This window comes from Salmo salar, chromosome ssa24 (genome assembly GCF_905237065.1).
Source record: "Salmo salar chromosome ssa24, Ssal_v3.1, whole genome shotgun sequence".
Taxonomy (NCBI): domain Eukaryota; kingdom Metazoa; phylum Chordata; class Actinopteri; order Salmoniformes; family Salmonidae; genus Salmo; species Salmo salar.
Window position 1 is genome coordinate 35,843,879 of NC_059465.1, and position 18,622 is coordinate 35,862,500.

The 18,622-nt window shown below is 44.6% G+C and overlaps 1 protein-coding gene across 6 annotated transcripts in view; it reads left to right on the forward strand.

The window, feature by feature from the left end:
• The window catches only part of rtkna (rhotekin a), a 119,302-nt gene that overhangs the window by 89,947 nt on the left and 10,733 nt on the right, over positions 1-18,622 (forward strand). For all 6 annotated transcript variants that reach the window (XM_014172451.2, XM_014172448.2, XM_014172447.2 and 3 more), the window contains exons 2-4: positions 8,445-8,644; positions 8,813-8,874; positions 16,445-16,498. In XM_014172451.2, the coding sequence (XP_014027926.2) occupies positions 8,445-8,644; positions 8,813-8,874; positions 16,445-16,498 (316 nt within the window). The remainder of the gene's footprint in view (positions 1-8,444; positions 8,645-8,812; positions 8,875-16,444; positions 16,499-18,622) is intronic.

An 18,622-nucleotide genomic window follows, 5' to 3' on the forward strand; every position in this document is an offset into this window, starting at 1 on the left:
TGGTTATTAAATTTTTGCATCTGAGCTCTTAGAGTGTGCGGCTTTCCTTTATTTCCTAGTGTTCTACTCCGCTAGCCAGCACCTCGCCTTTAAAGGTGTGCGTTTCTTTTTTCTAGAAAGCTGTATGTTACCATTACAGAGTAGTAACCTGCAGTTCATATACAGTGATCTGGGAACATGTGCTTATTTATGCCCTAGTGTGGTTTGGTCTGTACTCACCGTTTCGTAAATTTACTCTCTGTGGGTTTGCTGTGTGCTGAGATCACAACAGACACACACACACACACACACACACACACACACACACACAGATGCAGACAAACACACAGATTGCCGACTCCAGCGTTAGTATTCTGTTGCACACTAGCAATAATATGAAGAAATTCCAAGGCACCAACATCTTAGCCAAGTCTGTGTCTCAATGCTGGTTTTGATGAAGGACTGAAAGTTTTCCATATTACTCTCATCTTCTTGACTTCTTGTCCTACTGTATCTCTTATCTCCAGCTACGTGATGTTGATGTAAGGCCTGATCCAGCTGAGACACGGGTTTATAGCCAAACAGGAATCTAATCTAAAAGCATCTGGAGTTAAAACCTCTACAGGATTGGTGGGTCCCCCTCGGGACGGTTGAGCTAGCGTAGGCTGTGATTAGCATGAGGTTGTAAGTAACAAGAACATTTTCCAGGACATAGACATATCTGATATTGGCAGAAAGCTTAAATTATTGTTAATCTAACTGCACTGTCCAATTTACAGTAACTATTAATTACAGTGAAGGAATACCATGCTATTGTTTGAGGAGAGTGCACAGTTATGAACTTGAAAAGTTATTAATTAACCAATTAGGCACATTTGGGAATTCTTGATACAAAATTTTGAACAGAAATGCAATGGCTAATTGGATCTGTCTAAATGTCAAAAACTTTGCACATACTGCTGCCATCTAGTGGCCAAAATCTAAATTGTGCCTGGGCTGGAATAATACATTATGGCCTTTCTCTTGCATTTCTATGATGATGGTACAATTTTTTTTTTTTTAAACGAATGTTTTTATCTTTTACCAAATCTGATGTTATATTCTCCTACATTCATTTCACATTTCCACAAACTTCAAAGTGTTTCCTTTCAAATGGTGTCAAGAATATGCTTATCCTTGCTTCAGGTCTTGAGCTCAGATTTGGGAATGTCATTTTAGGCGAAAATTGGAAAAAAAAAGTGTCTGGACGTTTTAACTCTCTGAATGTGCACGCCAGTGAATTAATTTGGTAAATTCAGTATCTTCTCAGATTAGCCTACTTATTTTAGTCACACCTTAAAACCTGAGCCTTGAGGACACTTTGAGGTACAAGTGGTACTAGGCCTGTGTAATTGATAACAAACCAAGCTAGTCTCAGTTCATGAGGGTGAGTCTATGCCAGAAGGTCTTAGTGAGTCTGTAAGCAGGGCTTGGCTTGGCTGCCAGTCTCTACTCTTAACGGATGAGCTTGTTGTTGTCAAGCTCTTAGGCACTTTCCTTTCACCATGGACAGGCTTGGTCTCCTCAAACTAAACCCTCACACACATGCAAATACACATTCACATAGGGCTGGGTGCTATGGCCTAAAATCAGATTTTTATTTTATTTTTATTTTTTTACTAGTGGGTGATTCACGATATATATCTAGATTTTTTTTTTTTAAACCTTTTTCTCTAAATAATCTTTGTTGTATAATTAAAGGTCAATACACCGCATTTCAAACAGTCAGCAATAATCTAATGAATTCAGAGCTTGTAAAATGATATCTAGGCTAAATATAAACCTTCCACAACCACTAAGAATGGCATTATTTTATCAAAATTGTTTAACCTGATTATTTGTAGTAATCACTGATCTGACTTTCAAGTCTGTCTATAAAAATGACCTTTTTGTTACAAATTTAACCAGAATTCTGGACAATGCACATTGACTAATAATCACCAACTTCTGGTTGCAGGTATTATAGAAAATTAACACAGGTCTCGTGAGTAGCCAGATAATATTTATTTTTAAAGCCAAAGATCTGTTCAACATTTTGGAAGTTGAGATATAAAAAGGGTATCGTTACAAATGCTAAGTTCTCCTCTATTACAGTAAAATAATGTGTGTCGGTTTCCATATGGCCGATTTTATGTCGGACCAAACCTCAGATTCAAATAGCGAGTTGAAGCTGCTTGTTGTCAGAGAGGAAGAAGTGATCTTTAGTCTCTTTGTTGTTGTGAGTGGCAGGGAAAGGGGCTTGGTGTCTGTGCGAGTGGGAAGGTGCACAGTGCACAGAAGTGAAGGAGACGAGACCAAAAAAACAGCGCTCATAAAAACTGAAAAAAAAAGACTCACCTTAATTATTGCGGTACCGACCGCGATAAAGGCATTTGAAACATCACGCTAAAACATTCCTACTCTCACACACCCATGCCACCATGACCCCCACCGAACCCCAGCTAGTAGTGTACTCTTTCATAGAGCTGAACCCATGAATCCCACTGACCCCCAGCTAGTAGTGTACTCTTTCATAGAGCTGAACCCATGAATCCCACTGACCCCCAGCTAGTAGTGTACTCTTTCATAGAGCTGAACCCATGACCCCCACCAACCCCCAGCTAGTAGTGTACTCTTTCATAGAGCTGAACCCATGAATCCCACTGACCCCCAGCTAGTAGTGTACTCTTTCATAGAGCTGAACCCATGAATCCCACTGACCCCCAGCTAGTAGTGTACTCTTTCATAGAGCTGAACCCATGAATCCCACTGACCCCCAGCTAGTAGTGTACTCTTTCATAGAGCTGAACCCATGACCCCCACCAACCCCCAGCTAGTAGTGTACTCTTTCATAGAGCTGAACCCATGAATCCCACTGACCCCCAGCTAGTAGTGTACTCTTTCATAGAGCTGAACCCATGAATCCCACTGACCCCCAGCTAGTAGTGTACTCTTTCATAGAGCTGAACCCATGAATCCCACTGACCCCCAGCTAGTAGTGTACTCTTTCATAGAGCTGAACCCATGACCCCCACCGACCCCCAGCTAGTAGTGTACTCTTTCATAGAGCTGAACCCATGACCCCCACCGAACCCCAGCTAGCAGTGTACTCTTTCATAGAGCTGAACCCATGAATCCCACTGACCCCCAGCTAGTAGTGTACTCTTTCATAGAGCTGAACCCATGACCCCCACCAACCCCCAGCTAGTAGTGTACTCTTTCATAGAGCTGAACCCATGAATCCCACTGACCCCCAGCTAGTAGTGTACTCTTTCATAGAGCTGAACCCATGACCCCCACCAACCCCCAGCTAGTAGTGTACTCTTTCATAGAGCTGAACCCATGAATCCCACCGACCCCCAGCTAGTAGTGTACTCTTTCATAGAGCTGAACCCATGAATCCCACCGACCCCCAGCTAGTAGTGTACTATTTCATAGAGCTGAACCCATGAATCCCACTGACCCCCAGCTAGTAGTGTACTCTTTCATAGAGCTGAACCCATGACCTCCACCAACCCCCAGCTAGTAGTGTACTCTTTCATAGAGCTGAACCCATGAATCCCACCGACCCCCAGCTGGTAGTGTACTCTTTAATAGAGCTGGACCAATGGAATATTTGCTATGTAGAACCCCTAGGCTGTATCTCTGCTCCAGATAACACACATACAATCACATCCTCTTTTTCTGTCCACACACACCGCTCCTCTCTGAGCTGGGGCCCAGCTGCACTGGAACACTCAGTGCCTTTGTGTGAGAACAGCTGGCAGCAGTCACGCACTATGTCGTTGATTTGATTTGATACTCCCCCGACAAACACACACACACACACACACACACGCAGTCGCACATACGCCTAAAGCCGTCCATTCCCACTGGGCACAGACGTCAATTAAACGTCTATTCCATGTTGGTTCAACGTAATTCCGTTGACGGGCCGCCCCCAGGTGGTGAGGGTAGGTAACAACATCTCCACTCTGCTGATCCTCAACACTGGGGCCCCACAAGGGTGCGTTCTCAGTCCTCTCCTGTACTCCCTGTTCACCCATGACTGCGTGGCCTTGCATGCCTCCAACTCAATCATCAAGTTTGCAGACGACACTACAGTGGTAGGCTTGATTACCAACAACGATGAGACAGCCTACACGGAGGAGGTGAGGGCCCTCAGAGTGTGGTGTCAGGAAAATAACCTCTGACTCAATGTCAGCAAAACAAAAGAGATGATCGTGGACTTTAGGAAACAGCAGAGGGAGCACCCCCCTATCCACATCGACGGGACAGCAGTGGAGAAGGTGGAAAGTTTTAAGTTCCTGGGCGTACACATCACGGACAAACTGAAATGGTCCACACAACAGCGTCTCTTCAAACTCAGGAGGCTGAAAAAACGTGGCTTGTCACCAAAAACCCTCACTAACTTTTACAGGTGCACAATTGAGAGCATCCTGTCGGGCTGTATCACCGCCTGGTACAGCAACTGCACCGCCCGCAACCACAGGGCTCTCCAGAGGGTGGTGTGGTCTGCACAACGCATCACCGGGGGCAAACTACCTGCCCTCCAGGACACCTACACCACCCGATGTCACAGGAAGGCAAAAAAGATCATCAAGGACAGTAACCACCTGAGCCTGTTCACCCCGCTATCATCCAGAAGGCGAGGTCAGTACAGGTGCATCAAAGCTGGGACCGAGAGACTGAAAAACAGCTTCTATCATCAGACTGTTAAACAGCCATCACTAACATAGAGAGGCGGCTGCCTACCTACAGACTTGATATCATTAGCCACTTTAATAAATAGAACACTAGTCACTTTAATAATACCACTTTAAGAATGTTTACATATCTTGCATTACTTATCTCATATGTATATACTGTATACTACACTATCTATTATTTACTATCTATTGCGTCTTAGCCGCTCTGTCACTGCTCATACATATATTTTATACTTATATCTTCACATCCCATTCCTTTACTAGATTGTCTGTATTAGGTTTAGTTGTGGAATTGTTAGATATTACCTGTTAGATACTGCTGCACTGTCGGATCTAGAAGCATAAGCATTTCACTACACATAACATCTGCTAACCATGTGTATGTGACCAATAAAATGTGATTTGATTTGAAATGACGTGAGAACAAAGTTGATTCAACCAGTGTGTGCCTTGTGGGTTGTTTGTGGATAGTTGATTACATTTGCTGGTTCCTCTCAGTGCTATATGTATTGGGACAAAGCCTCTGGTTCTTCCACCATTAGACCACTGCAGATTCCGTTCAGGCCCTGGTGACTTCAGCACTCTGGCTGTAGACTGGGAAACACACTCAGACCGGAGGGAGAAGTCTGTGCCTTGAACCGGACCGTGGTTGAACTGCTTTGCCACTGCGTTGCTATCTTTTATGGAGGTACGCAAATACCCCAACGGGGCATTTTTTAGGCATTAGTTCCGCGTGGCTACAGGGTTAATTCCGCGTGGCTACAGGGTTAATTCCGCGTGGCTACAGGGTTAATTCCGCGTGGCTACAGGGTTAATTCCGCGTGGCTACAGGGTTAATTCCGCATGGTTACAGGGTTAATTCTGCGTGGTTACAGGGTTAAAACAGAAACAACTCAAACGGTTAAGTTGAGGTATTCATTCCAAGTGGTTATAATTAAAAACAACATGCTGTTTCCACCAATTATCAACCATCAGGAGTTGGCGTTCAGTGCTGGGAAATGATTTTTATTGTTTCTGCAGAGGATGGCGTATATCGATGTTCTCAGGACCTTATCAAACAGCCGTCTATTTTTAGTGATCAGGCTGAAGGAGAGTGCACAGTTATGAACTTGAAAAGTTATTAATGAACTAATTAGGCACATTTGGGAATTCTTGATACAAAATGTTTAACAGAATGCAGTGATTAATTGGATCTAAAACGGTGCACATACACTGCTGCCATCTTGTGGCCAAAATCTAAATTGCGCCTTGGCTGGAATAATACATTATGGCCTTTCTCTAGCATTTCAATGATGATGGTACAAAAAAATAAAATCTTTGTATTATCTTTTACCAGATCTGATGTTATTCTCCTACATTCATTTCATATTTCCACAGACTTCACAAATAACCCCCCGCCCCCCCATGGTCCCAGAACCAAACTGCGACAGAGTGTCCAGGGCTACTTGGCCCATCCATAGGGGCTACTTGAAGAATCATGAGACCAAAATCTAACTGGTAAAATGCACATGAAAGTGTACTTTAGGTGTACTCCAGGTAGAGCAACATTTTGTTGGTTGTACAGTAACCGAAAAAGGTTGAGAACCACTGTCCTACTTGAACAAGACATTGGTTTTGGGTGATTTATCATTTTTTTGTATATTTGCATCTGGTGGAATTTGTGTTTGTGCGTATGTGATAGCATAGGCTATGTCTCTGTGTATGTGTTAGCATAGGCTATGTTTGTGTGTATGAGGGATGGATAGACTAACAAAGTCTGAGGCTGTTACTTTGTGCATGTCTTGAAACTAGGGTGTGTATGCTTGCAAGTGTATGTTTACGTGTGACAAGCTTGCGTGTGTATGTGAAGGAGAGAGAGAGAGCCCATGTCTTGTGTGTTAATGACAGTCTGCTGATGTGCGTTCCTCTTGCCCCTCATGATCATATCCCACAGCTCCCTGGGGCCTCTCTTGGTTCTGCCCCTCCCTCCCTCCCTCTCCTGGCCCTCCTGGCCCTGCCCCTCTCTTTTTGGTTACTGCATGATTCCATATGTGTTATTTAAAAGTTTTGATGTCTTCACTATTATTCGAAAATGTAGAAAATAGTAAATATAAAGAAAAACCCTTGAACGAGTAGGTGTGCCCAAACTTTTGACTGATACTGTGTGTGTGTGTGTGTGTGTGTGTGTGTGTGTGTGTGTGTGTGACTTTTTCCACATTTTGTTACATTACAGCCTTATTCTAAAATTTCTTGAATAGTTTTTTCCCCCTCATCAATCTACAGACAATACCACATAATGACAAAGCAAAAACAGGTTTTTTGAAATTTTTGCTAATTTATTTAAAAAAAAACTTGAATCACATTTACATAAGTATTCAGACCCTTTACTCAGTACTTTGTTGAAGCACCTTTGGCAGCGATTACAACGTCAAGTCTTCTTGGGTATGACACTACAAGCTTGGCACACCTGTATTTGGGGAGTTCCTCCCATTCTTCTCTGCAGATCCTCTCAAGCTCTGTCAGGTTGGATGGGGAGCATCGCTGCTCAGCTATTTTCAGGTCTCCAGAGATGTTTGATCGGGTTCAAGTCCGGGCTCTGGCTCAGCCATTCAAGGACATTCAGAGACTTGTCCTGATGCCATTCCTGCATTGTCTTGGCTGTGTGCTTAGGGTCATTGTCTTGTTGGAAGGTGAACCTTCGCCCCAGTCTGAGGTCCTGAGTGCTCTGGAGCAGGTTTTCATCAAGGATCTCTCTGTACTTTGCGCCTTTAATTTTTTCCTTGATCCTGACTGGTCTCCCAGTCCCTGCTGCTGAAAAACATCCCCACACCATGATGCTGCCACCACCATGCTTCACCGTAGGGATGGTACCTGGTTTCCTCCAGACATGACGTTTGGCATTCAGGCCAAAGAGTTCAATCTTGGTTTCATCAGACCAGAGAATCTTGTTTCACTGGTGCCTTTCATGTGCCTTTTACTGAGGAGTGGCTTCTGTCTGGCCACTCTACCACAAAGGCCTTATTGGTGGAGTCCTGCAGAGATGGTTGTCCTTCTGGAAGGTTCTCCCATCTCCACAGAGGAACTCAGGAGCTCTGTCAGAGTGATCATCGGGTTCTTGGTCACCTCCCTGACCAAGGCCCTTCTCTCCCGATTACTCAGTTTAGCCGGACGGCCAGCTCTAGGAAGAGTCTTGGTGTTTCCAAACTTCTTCCATTAAAGAATGATGGAGGCCACTGTGTTCTTGGGGACTTTCAATGCTGCAGAAATGTTTTGGTACCGTTCCCCAGATCTGTGCCTCAACACAATCCTGCCACAGACAATTCCTTCGAACTCATGGCTTGGTTTTTGCTCTGACATGCACTGTCAACTGTGGGATCTTATGTAGACAGGTGTGTATGTTAAATGATTAAGCATCTTGGTGTCTGCGTGCCGGAGGGGAGGCAGAAGGGCGTAAGGGCATATTTACAGCTTCTTCCTGACTACTCTGTGCCCCGACCGACCCACACCTCACCGCACAGAGACACCAGAACGCTTTCAGGGATACATACCACTAATGGGCCCACGAGAGAAACACACACACACGTTTACCCTCTCTCTCCCATTAACACAAACGCTCTTCTTCACAGTCATTGTCACATTTAAACTGAACTGTCACACTTACCCTCTTGTTACTGTCTCACTCCACACTCAAAGACCAACCCTGTTCCAGTCAGTAAACTGTCCTAACCCATCTCTCCCTCCCTCTCTCTCTGCCTGCAGGACAGTAACATCCAGAAGAAAATAGACCATGAGATCCGGATGCGTGATGGAGCCTGTAAGCTGCTGGCTGCCTGCTCCCAGAGAGACCAGGCCCTAGAGGCCTCCAAGAGCCTGCTCACATGCAACATCCGCATCATGGCCTACATGTCGGAGCTGCAGAGGATGAAGGAGGCCCAGGTCATGCAGAGGGTCGCACTAAGGTCAGAGGGCAAACGGGCAGGGCAAGGGGGCGGGGTAGGAACTTAGAGGCACACAAATTGAGCTATACCCATAGGGTGAAGGGTTTCATGTGGTCTGAGTGGGCAATTGAGTAGTGTTTACAATTAGAATTTCCGTTGTTGTCATCCTCTTCTTTCTGTCTCTACTAGGTCATCGGACGCAGGGCCCACGGACGACAGACTACCCTGTAAAGGAAAGGTGGCCATCTCAGGTAGCCCCCCGTGTGTGTGTGTGTGTGTGTGTGTGTGTGTGTGTGTTGGTTGTGTGTTTGTGTGTGTGTGTGTGTGTGTGTGTGTGTGTGTGTGTACCTATGTGAAGGAAAGATGCATGTCTACCCAATAGCAGAGCTTCATGTAGTCCACTTCATCAGGCCCTGACACCCTGTCTCATCTCCTAATATGCCATGCATATGCTGTCCGTCATGCTGAGGGGGGGTCATGATGATAAGCAAGATCGTCTCTGGGTCTCATACCCTCACCCCTCCCTAGTGGGGGGTTCTCAGTGGGGGTGGCTATGTGGGTTAAGGAAAGGGGTGAACTTAAAGGGTGAGTGTGGGATAAGGGGTTAGGCTGGGTGTAAGGGGGGGTACAATGAGGGAGGAATGGTTTGGGGGGAGAGGGAGGAATGGGTTGGGGGGAGGAATGGGTTTGGGGGAGAGGGAGGAATGGGTTTGGGGGAGAGGGAGGAATGGGTTGGGGGAGGAATGGGTTTGGGGAGAGGGAGGAATGGGTTTGGGGGAAAGGGAGGAATGGGTTGGGGGGAGGAATGGGTTTGGGGGAGAGGGAGGAATGGGTTGGGGGAGGAATGGGTTTGGGGGAGAGGGAGTAATGGGTTGGGGGGAGGAATGGGTTGGGGGAGGAATGGGTTTGGGGGGATAAGGAATGAAGAGGTGAGGATGACGTTAGGAGTGGAGGGGGAGGGAATAAGGGGGTGAGGATTTAAACATTTTATGGTTTAAAGAAATTTGGCAAAAGAGGTGGCAAAGAAGTCATGCTGCTCAGCTGATTGGTTGACATATTGTCAATGGAGAAATGTTGTGACTAAACTTAACACAAAGAAAAATAACTTGTATTACCAAATAAAGATAAATGACATAAAACACAATGGAAAAATACTACCTTAAATGATATCATGGGCAGAAAACCCAATTCATCTCCATCGTTCATTGAAGGTGATGGGTCATTTATAACAAAACCTTTTGATATAGCCAATCATTTCAATGACTATTTCACTACTAAAGTGGAAAAACTCAGACATGAAATGACAACTTTGAACAGTAAACCATCATATTTTTGTATAAAAGATCTAATAATGCTGTTTTGAATTTGGTCAAGTCAGTGTGGGAGAGGTGGAAAAACTATTGTTATCCATCAATAATGATGGCCTCCAACTGGCCTCCAACTGCTCTTAAACACTAGTAAAACCAAATGCATGCTTTTCAACCGTTCGCTGCCCGCACCAGCCCGTCCGACTAGCATCACCACCCTGGACGGTTCCGACCTAGAATATGTGGACAACTATAAATACCTAGGTGTCTGGCTAGACTGTAAACTCTCCTTCCAGACTCATATTAAACATCTCCAATCCAAAATCAAATCTAGAATCGGCTTCCTATTTCGCAACAAAGCCTCCGTCACTCACGCCGCCAAACTTACCCTAGTAAAACTGACTATCCTACCGATCCTCGACTTTGGCGATGTCATCTACAAAATAGCCTCCAATACTCTACTCAGTAAACTGGATGCAGTCTATCACAGTGCCATCCGTTTTGTTACCAAATCACCTTATACCACCCACCACTGAAACCTGTATACTCTAGTCGACAGGCCCTCGCTACATATTCGTCGCCAGACCCACTGGCTCCAGGTCATCTATAAGTCTATGCTAGGTAAAGCTCCGCCTTATCTTAGTTCACTGGTCACGATAACAACACCCACCCGTAGCACGCGCTCCAGCAGGTATATTTCACTGGTCATCCCCAAAGCCAACACCTCATTTGGCCACCTTTCCTTCCAGTTCTCTGCTGCCAGTGACTGGAACGAATTGCAAAAATCGCTGAAGCTGGAGACTTATATTTCCCTCACCAACTTTAAACATCAGCTATCTGAGCAGCTAACCGATCACTGCAACTGTACATATTCCATCTGTAAATAGCCCACCCAATCTACCTACCTCATCCCCATACTGTTTTTATTTACTTTTCTGCTCTTTTCCACACCAGTATTTCTACTTGCTCATCATCATCTGCTCATTTATCACTCCAGTGTTAATCTGCTAAATTGTAATTATTCGCTCCAATGGCCTATTTATTGCCTACCTCCTCATGCCTTTTGCACACACTGTATATAGACTTTCTTTTTTTCTACTGTGTCATTGACTTGTTTATTGTGTTATTGGCTTGTTTATTGTTTACTCCATGTGTAACTCTGTTGTTGTCTGTGTCACACTGCTTTGCTTTATCTTGGCCAGGTCGCAGTTGGAAATGAGAACTTGTTCTCAACTTGCCTACCCGGTTAAATAAAGGTGAAATAAAAAAGAATAAGCCACCAGGTATAGACAAGCTTGATGGGAAACTGTTGAGAATGGTAGCAGACTGTGTTACAATATACTCAGCAAAAACAGAAACGTCCCTTTTTCAGGACCAAGTCTTTCAAAGATAATTTGTAAAAATCCAAATAACTTCACAGATATTAATTGTAAAGGGTTTAAACACTGTTTCCCATGCTTGTTCAATGAACCATAAACAATGAATGAACATGCACCTGTGGAAAGGTTGTTAAGACACTAACAGCTTACAGACGGTAGGCAATTAAGGTCACAGTTATGAAAACTTAGGACACTAAAGAGGCCTTTCTACTGACTCTGAAAAACACCAAAAGAAAGATGCCCAGGGTCCCTGCTCATCTGTGTGAACGTGCCTTAGGCATGCTGCAAGGAGGCATGAGGACTGCAGATGTGGCCAGGGCAATAAACTGCAATGTCTGTACTGTGAGACACCTAAGACAGCGCTAAAGGGAGACAGGACGGACAGTTGATCGTCCTCGCAGTGGCAGACCACGTGTAACAACACCTGCACAGGATCGGTACATCCGAATATCACACCTTTGGGACGGGTACAGGATGGCAACAACAACTGCCCGAGTTACACCAGGAACGCACAATCCCTCCATCAGTGCTCAGACTGTCCCCAATAGGCTGAGAGAGGCTGGACCGAGAGCTTGTAGGCCTGTTGTAAGGCAGGTCCTCACCAGACATCACCGGCAACAACGTCGCCTATGGGCACAAACCCATCGTCGCTGGACCAGACAGGACTGGCAAAAAGTGCTCTTCACAGACGAGTCGCGGTGTTGTCTCACCAGGGGTGATGGTCGGATTCGCGTTTATCGTCGAAGGAATGAGCGTTACACCGAGGCCTGTACTCTGAAGCGGGATCGAGGTGGAGGGTCCATCATGGTCTGGGGCGGTGTGTCATAGCATCATCGGACTATTTACACAAATATTTACACATGTTAAGTTTGCTGAAAATAAATGCAGTTGACCGTGAGAGGATGTTTCTTTTTTTGCTGAGTTTATATGTCATTTAGCAGACGCTTTTATCCGAAACGACTTAGTCAGGCGTCCATATATATTTTTTTATATATTTATGGTCCTGGGACTCGAACTCACAATCTTGGCATTGCAAGCACCATGTTCTACCAACTGAGCCGTATTACCACCCCTATTTGCTACATCTTTAACCAAAGCTTAGAGTGTGTGTGTCCACAGGCGTGGAAGAAAGCTAAAGTAATTCCACTGCCTAAAAATAGTAAAGCACCCTTTGCTGGCTTTAACAGCCGCCCAATCAGTTTGCTGCCTATTCTTAGTAAACTGATGGAGAGGATTGTGTTTGACCAAATACAATGCTATTCTTCAGACAAGTTAACTACTGACTTTCATCATGGGTATAGAGGGCACTCAACTACTACTGCACTGACTTAGATGACTGATGATTGGTTAATGGTAATGGATAATAAGTTGGAGCAATATTGTTAGATTTCAGTGCAGCCTTTGATGTTATTGATTATAAATTGAAAAAACAAACTTGCTGTGGCTTTACATCACCTGTCATCACATGGTTGGAGAGTTATTTATCCCCCCAAAAAACAGAGAATATTATTCAATGGAATCTTCTCTAACATCAGATATGTACAGTGCGGTGTCCCTCAGGGCAGTTGCCTTGGAACGTTACTCTTCTCTATTTTTACAAATTATTTGCCACTGATCTTACACAAAGCTAGAATGAGTATGTATGCGGCTGATTCCACCCCCTCATGTCAGCACCCAAAGCCAGTGAGCTCACTGAAATGTGTATTTTGATTCCAAAAAATGTAGTATGTTGACATGCACAGTAATAATTCGATATTCAACTGATTATGCCAGTAAGCAGATTATGCAATAGTCATGTAAACGCCTTATTCTACTTATCTAAATCGGCGTATGGTCAAAATCGAAATAAGCATCTGCTGATTAAAACACCTGTTTTTCTGGGCAATATTTAGAATTATCAGGACGTGTAAACATCTTAATGGGCATTCCAGGGGTGTATCTGATCTGCTCATGTGCCAGCACCGGGAGCTCAAATCTCCCTCTTTAGCGCGAGTGAAGTGAGTTTGGAACAACTGAATGTACGTGTCTTAGAAGTAGTTTTCACAAACCAACATTATATATTATATCCGAACTCAGAATCAAGTAGGCTTCCCAAAAGTAACATGGTCGCTGTGGTAGAGTGTTTAGTTTGATTGCCGATTTTCGGCATTGATCAGAGTGCCATCAAGTAGCCTGATTTCAGATGTGTCCATGTAAACAGGATTATTAAGGAATTCTTCTTCCAAAGCATTTACACGTTTTAATCAAACTATTATATTCATCTGACTATCCACAATAGTCTCATTATTGTTTGCATGTAAACATACTCCTACTCATTAAAGGGTGTGATCATTGTGCAAGTTGAGGAAGCCAAACTCCTAGGTATAACATTAGATGGTCAATTATCATGTCTGTTATACAAATATTTTTTTAGACAAAAGTCAACTGTACTAGTTGTTCAGGCTTTGGTCTTGTCCTATCTTCATAACTGTCTGGTAATATGGTCATGTACTGCAAAGAAAGACCTAGCAAAGCTGCAGCTGGCTCAAAACAGAGCAGCCCACCTTGCCCTTAACAGCACATAGAGAACTAACATCAACAACATGCATGCCAGTCTTTCCTGGTTGATGAGAGATTAACTGCTTCTCTTCTAGTTTTTTTGAGGAATACTGTGACAAATTCCAGATTGTCTGCATAATCAAATAACATTCAGCTCAGACACCCATACAGTGAGGGAAAGGTTTTTGATCCCCTGCTGATTTTGTACGTTTGCCCACTGACAAAGAAATGATCGGTCTATAATTTTAATGGTACTGTTTATTTGAACAGTGAGAGACAGAATAACAACAAAAAAATCCAGAAAAACGCATGTCAAAAATGTTATAAATTGATTTGCATTTTAATGAGGGAAATAAGTATTTGACCCCCTCTCAAGCAGAAAGATTTCTGGCTCCCTCTTAAAGGGAGTGCTCCTAATCTCAGTTTGTTACCTGTATAAAAGACACCTGTCCACAGAAGCAATCAATCAATCAGATTCCAAACTCTCCACCATGGCCAAGACCAAAGAGCTCTCCAAGGATGTCAGGGACAAGATTGTAGACCTACACAAGGCTGGAATGGGCTACAAGACCATCGCCAAGCAGCTTGGTGAGAAGGTGACAACAGTTGGTGCGATTATTCGCAAATGGAAGAAAGACAAAAGAACTGTCAGTCTCCCTCGTCCTGGGGCTCCATGCAAGATCTCACCTCGTGGAGTTGCAATGATCATGAGAACGGTGAGGAATCAGCCCAGAACTACACGGGAGGATCTTGTCATTGATCTCAAGGCAGCTGGGACCATAGTCACCAAGAAAACAATTGATAACACTACGCCGTGAAGGACTGAAATCCTGCAGCGCCCGCAAGGTCCCCCTGCTCAAGAAAGCACATATACATGCCCGTCTGAAGTTTGCCAATGAATATCTGAATGATTTAGAGGACAACTAGGTGAAAGTGTTGTGGTCAGATGAGACCAAAATGGAGCTCTTTGGCATCAACTCGCCATGTTTGGAGGAGGAGGAATGCCGCCTATGACCCCAAGAACACCATCCCCACCTTCAAACATGGAGGTGGAAACATTATGCTTTGGGGGTGTTTTACTGCTAAGGGGACAGGACAACTTCACCGCATCAAAGGGACGATGGACGGGGCCATGTACCGTCAAGTCTTGGGTGAAAACCTCCTTCCCTCAGCCAGGGCATTGAAAATGGGTCGTCGATGGGTATTCCAGCATGACAATGACCCAAAACACACGGCCAAGGCAACAAAGGAGAGGCTCAAGAAGGAGCACATTAAGGTCCTGGAGTGGCCTAGCCAGTCTCCAGACCTTAATCCCATAGAAAATCTGTGGAGGGAGCTGAAGGTTCGAGTTGCCAAACGTCAGCCTCGACACCTTAATGACTTGGAGAAGATCTGCAAAGAGGAGTGGGACAAAATCCCTCCTGAGATGTGTGCAAACCTGGTGGCCAACTACAAGAAACGTCTGACATCTGTGATTGCCAACAAGGGTTTTGCCACCAAGTACTAAGTCATGTTTTGCAGAGGGGTCAAATACTTATTTCCCTCTTTAAAATGCAAATCATTTTATAACATTTTTACATGCGTTTTTCTGGATTGTTTTGTTGTTATTCTGTCTCTCACTGTTCAAATAAACCTACCATTAAAATTATAGACTGATCATTTCTTTGTCAGTGGGCAAACGTACAAAATCAGCAGGGGATCAAATACTTTTTTCCCTCACTGTACATACCCCACAAGACATGCCACCAGGGGTCTCTTCACATTCCCCAAGTCCAAAAGGAAATGACAGCAACGCACAGTTTTATACAGAGCCATAATCGCATGGAACTCCCTTCCATCTCCCATTACTCAAGCAAACAGCAAAATGACCTTTAAAAAAATGTATTAAAAAAACAACTAATGGAACGGCAGGGACTGTGAGGGCACACACTCTAACACACACATAATTTTTTAGTTGTATTGTTTGTATAATGTTTTAGTTGCATTGTTTGGATATTGTTGTATTTTACATTTGTGTGACTTTCCTTGTCTATCAATGTTTTGTTACTTGTCATGTTTTTTGTGGACCCTACGAAGTGTAGCTGCTGCTTCGGCAAAAGCTAATGGGGATCATAATAAACTAAACAAAATGATGAGGGTGGGAGTAGGAGAAACGAGGTAATTAAAGGATTATGATGAACTGCGCTGGCTCAGTGGGAGGACAGGAGGACAGGAAGACAGAGGGCTCTGAGGTCTGTCTGTCTGCTTCGGACTGCTCACAGCTGGAGGGGCACACGCATACGCACACACACACAAAGGGAGTTGTTGAGTTGATGAACAGAAGTTGTGACTTATCATTGATTGACTGGGTAGACAGGAAGCCATTTAGCTAGTAAGCTCAGTTCAGAGCATGGGCTAAGTTAGACTAGACATCCACTGTACAGAAATTCATCATACACAAAAGCTTGCGCACACACTCACACGGCGAGTGGCATTATGACAGTGACTGCATGGTGGAGGAGATAAATGATTGTGTGTGTGGTACGAGTTTGTGCTTGTGTATATCTCTCATTTGTGACTGATTTCACTGTCACTCTGACTGTCCTTTGTCATTGCAGACCTGCGGATCCCTCTCATGTGGAAAGACACAGAGTACTTCAAGAACAAAGGAGGTGAGGAGTCAGTGTGCTAGAACTGGTGTGAATAGACTCATCAATGATTCGTGTCAGTGTGCTAGAACTGGTGTGAATAGACTCATCAATGATTTGTGTCAGTGTGCTACAACTGGTGGGAATAGACTCATCAATGATTCATGTCAGTGTGCTAGAACTGGTGTGAATAGACTCATCAATGATTCATGTGCTATTATCCATCGCTTTGATTTTGTGTGAAGAGATGTGATGCGAGTCAACTGAGTGAGTGAAGCCATGTGAATCGATTAGAATTTGGGTAAAGTGGTATCCCAAAGCCTCCCAGAGTAGGAGGGCTGATCTAGAATCAGTTTCATCTTTTAGATGATAATGAATAACGTTACATGGACAGATGGGAGATCTGATCCTAGATCAGCACTCCTACTCTGAGACGCGTTGTGGATACGGCCCTGGGAAAGAGAACTCTTAACGTATAAGAACTGAAGCACTGAACATGTGAGCATAACAGTTCATGCTCTTTTAAAAAGACTTAACTTCTATACGGCTATTGAAATGTATGTACGTTTCTATTTTTCCCTCTGTAAAGTCAGCAGCTCACTGACAAGCAGACATTCCTACAGTAAGTGATTGGGTATGATGGCCTCTGGCTTAGAAACCTGCTACACAGACAGCCCTCTTCTGTTCTGTTGTCTTTGTCTGTGCTACTGCAGCAAAGAGGCCTGGATCTGCGTAGGATCTGGTAATTGTAGTTCTAGGTGCTCTTTTGATACCGCTGTGTTATGGTTTAAGGTCAAAATGTTATGGTAAAAAAAAGAAAGTGCTGAAACCCGACTCCTTGGTGAGGTCTGAAACCCGACTCCTAGGTGAGGTCTAAAACCCGACTCCTAGGTGAGGTCTGAAACCCGACTCCTAGGTGAGGTCTGAAACCCGACTCCTAGGTGAGGTCTGAAACCCGACTCCTAGGTGAGGTCTGAAACCCGACTCCTAGGTGAGGTCTGAAACCCGACTCCTAGGTGAGGTCTGAAACCCGACTCCTAGGTGAGGTCTGAAACCCGACTCCTAGGTGAGGTCTGAAACCCGACTCCTAGGTGAGGTCTGCAACCCGACTCCTAGGTGAGGTCTGCAACCCGACTCCTAGGTGAGGTCTGCAACCCGACTCCTAGGTGAGGTCTGCAACCCGACTCCTAGGTGAGGTCTGCAACCCGACTCCTAGGTGAGGTCTGCAACCCGACTCCTAGGTGAGGTCTGAAACCCGACTCCTAGGTGAGGTCTGAAACCCGACTCCTAGGTGAGGTCTGCAACCCGACTCCTAGGTGAGGTCTGAAACCCGACTCCTAGGTGAGGTCTGCAACCCGACTCCTAGGTGAGGTCTGCAACCCGACTCCTAGGTGAGGTCTGAAACCCGACTCCTAGGTGAGGTCTGAAACCCGACTCCTAGGTGAGGTCTGCATGATAATATATATGCATATAGATAATAGATCTATATGCATATTAATGAACTCCGGGGACAGGAGTCTTGGTGGAGCTTAATGAGGCAATTAGTGCAGGTTGTTAAGTGCAGTGGGAAGATAAGAAAGCCCAAGATGGCAAGGACAGAGTGTGTGCTTTTGATGCATGCATGCACTCACACACCCGCACTCACACTCCCAAATACATTTAGTGTAAAATGATACTCACACTCCCAAATACATTTAGTGTAAAATGATACTCACACTCCCAAATACATTTAGTGTAAAATGATACTCACACTCCCAAATACATTTAATGTAAAATGATACACTCACACACCGTGCTGCAGAACACTCTTAAAGCTACTTAGGCCAGACTCTCACAGTGCGGCTGTCCAAGTACAACAGCTGCTAGAGTTGGTGTTGTTCCTCCCAGTCTGTCCAGTGTGACAGCCAAACCCACAATCCTCCAATCATTCACTCTGTAGCCTCCGTCTGTTTAAAACATCCACAGAGGGTGCAGATGGTGCCAGAGGAGTTCTCAAGTGGGGAAATCTAGTCAAATGTCTTCCACATGCTGCTTTTCTCACCTCTCTCTCTCTCTCTCTCTCTCTCTCTCTCTCGCTCTACCTCTCCCTTCTCTCTCTACCTCTCCCTTCTCTCTCTACCTCTCCCTTCTCTCTCTGACCCCCCTTCC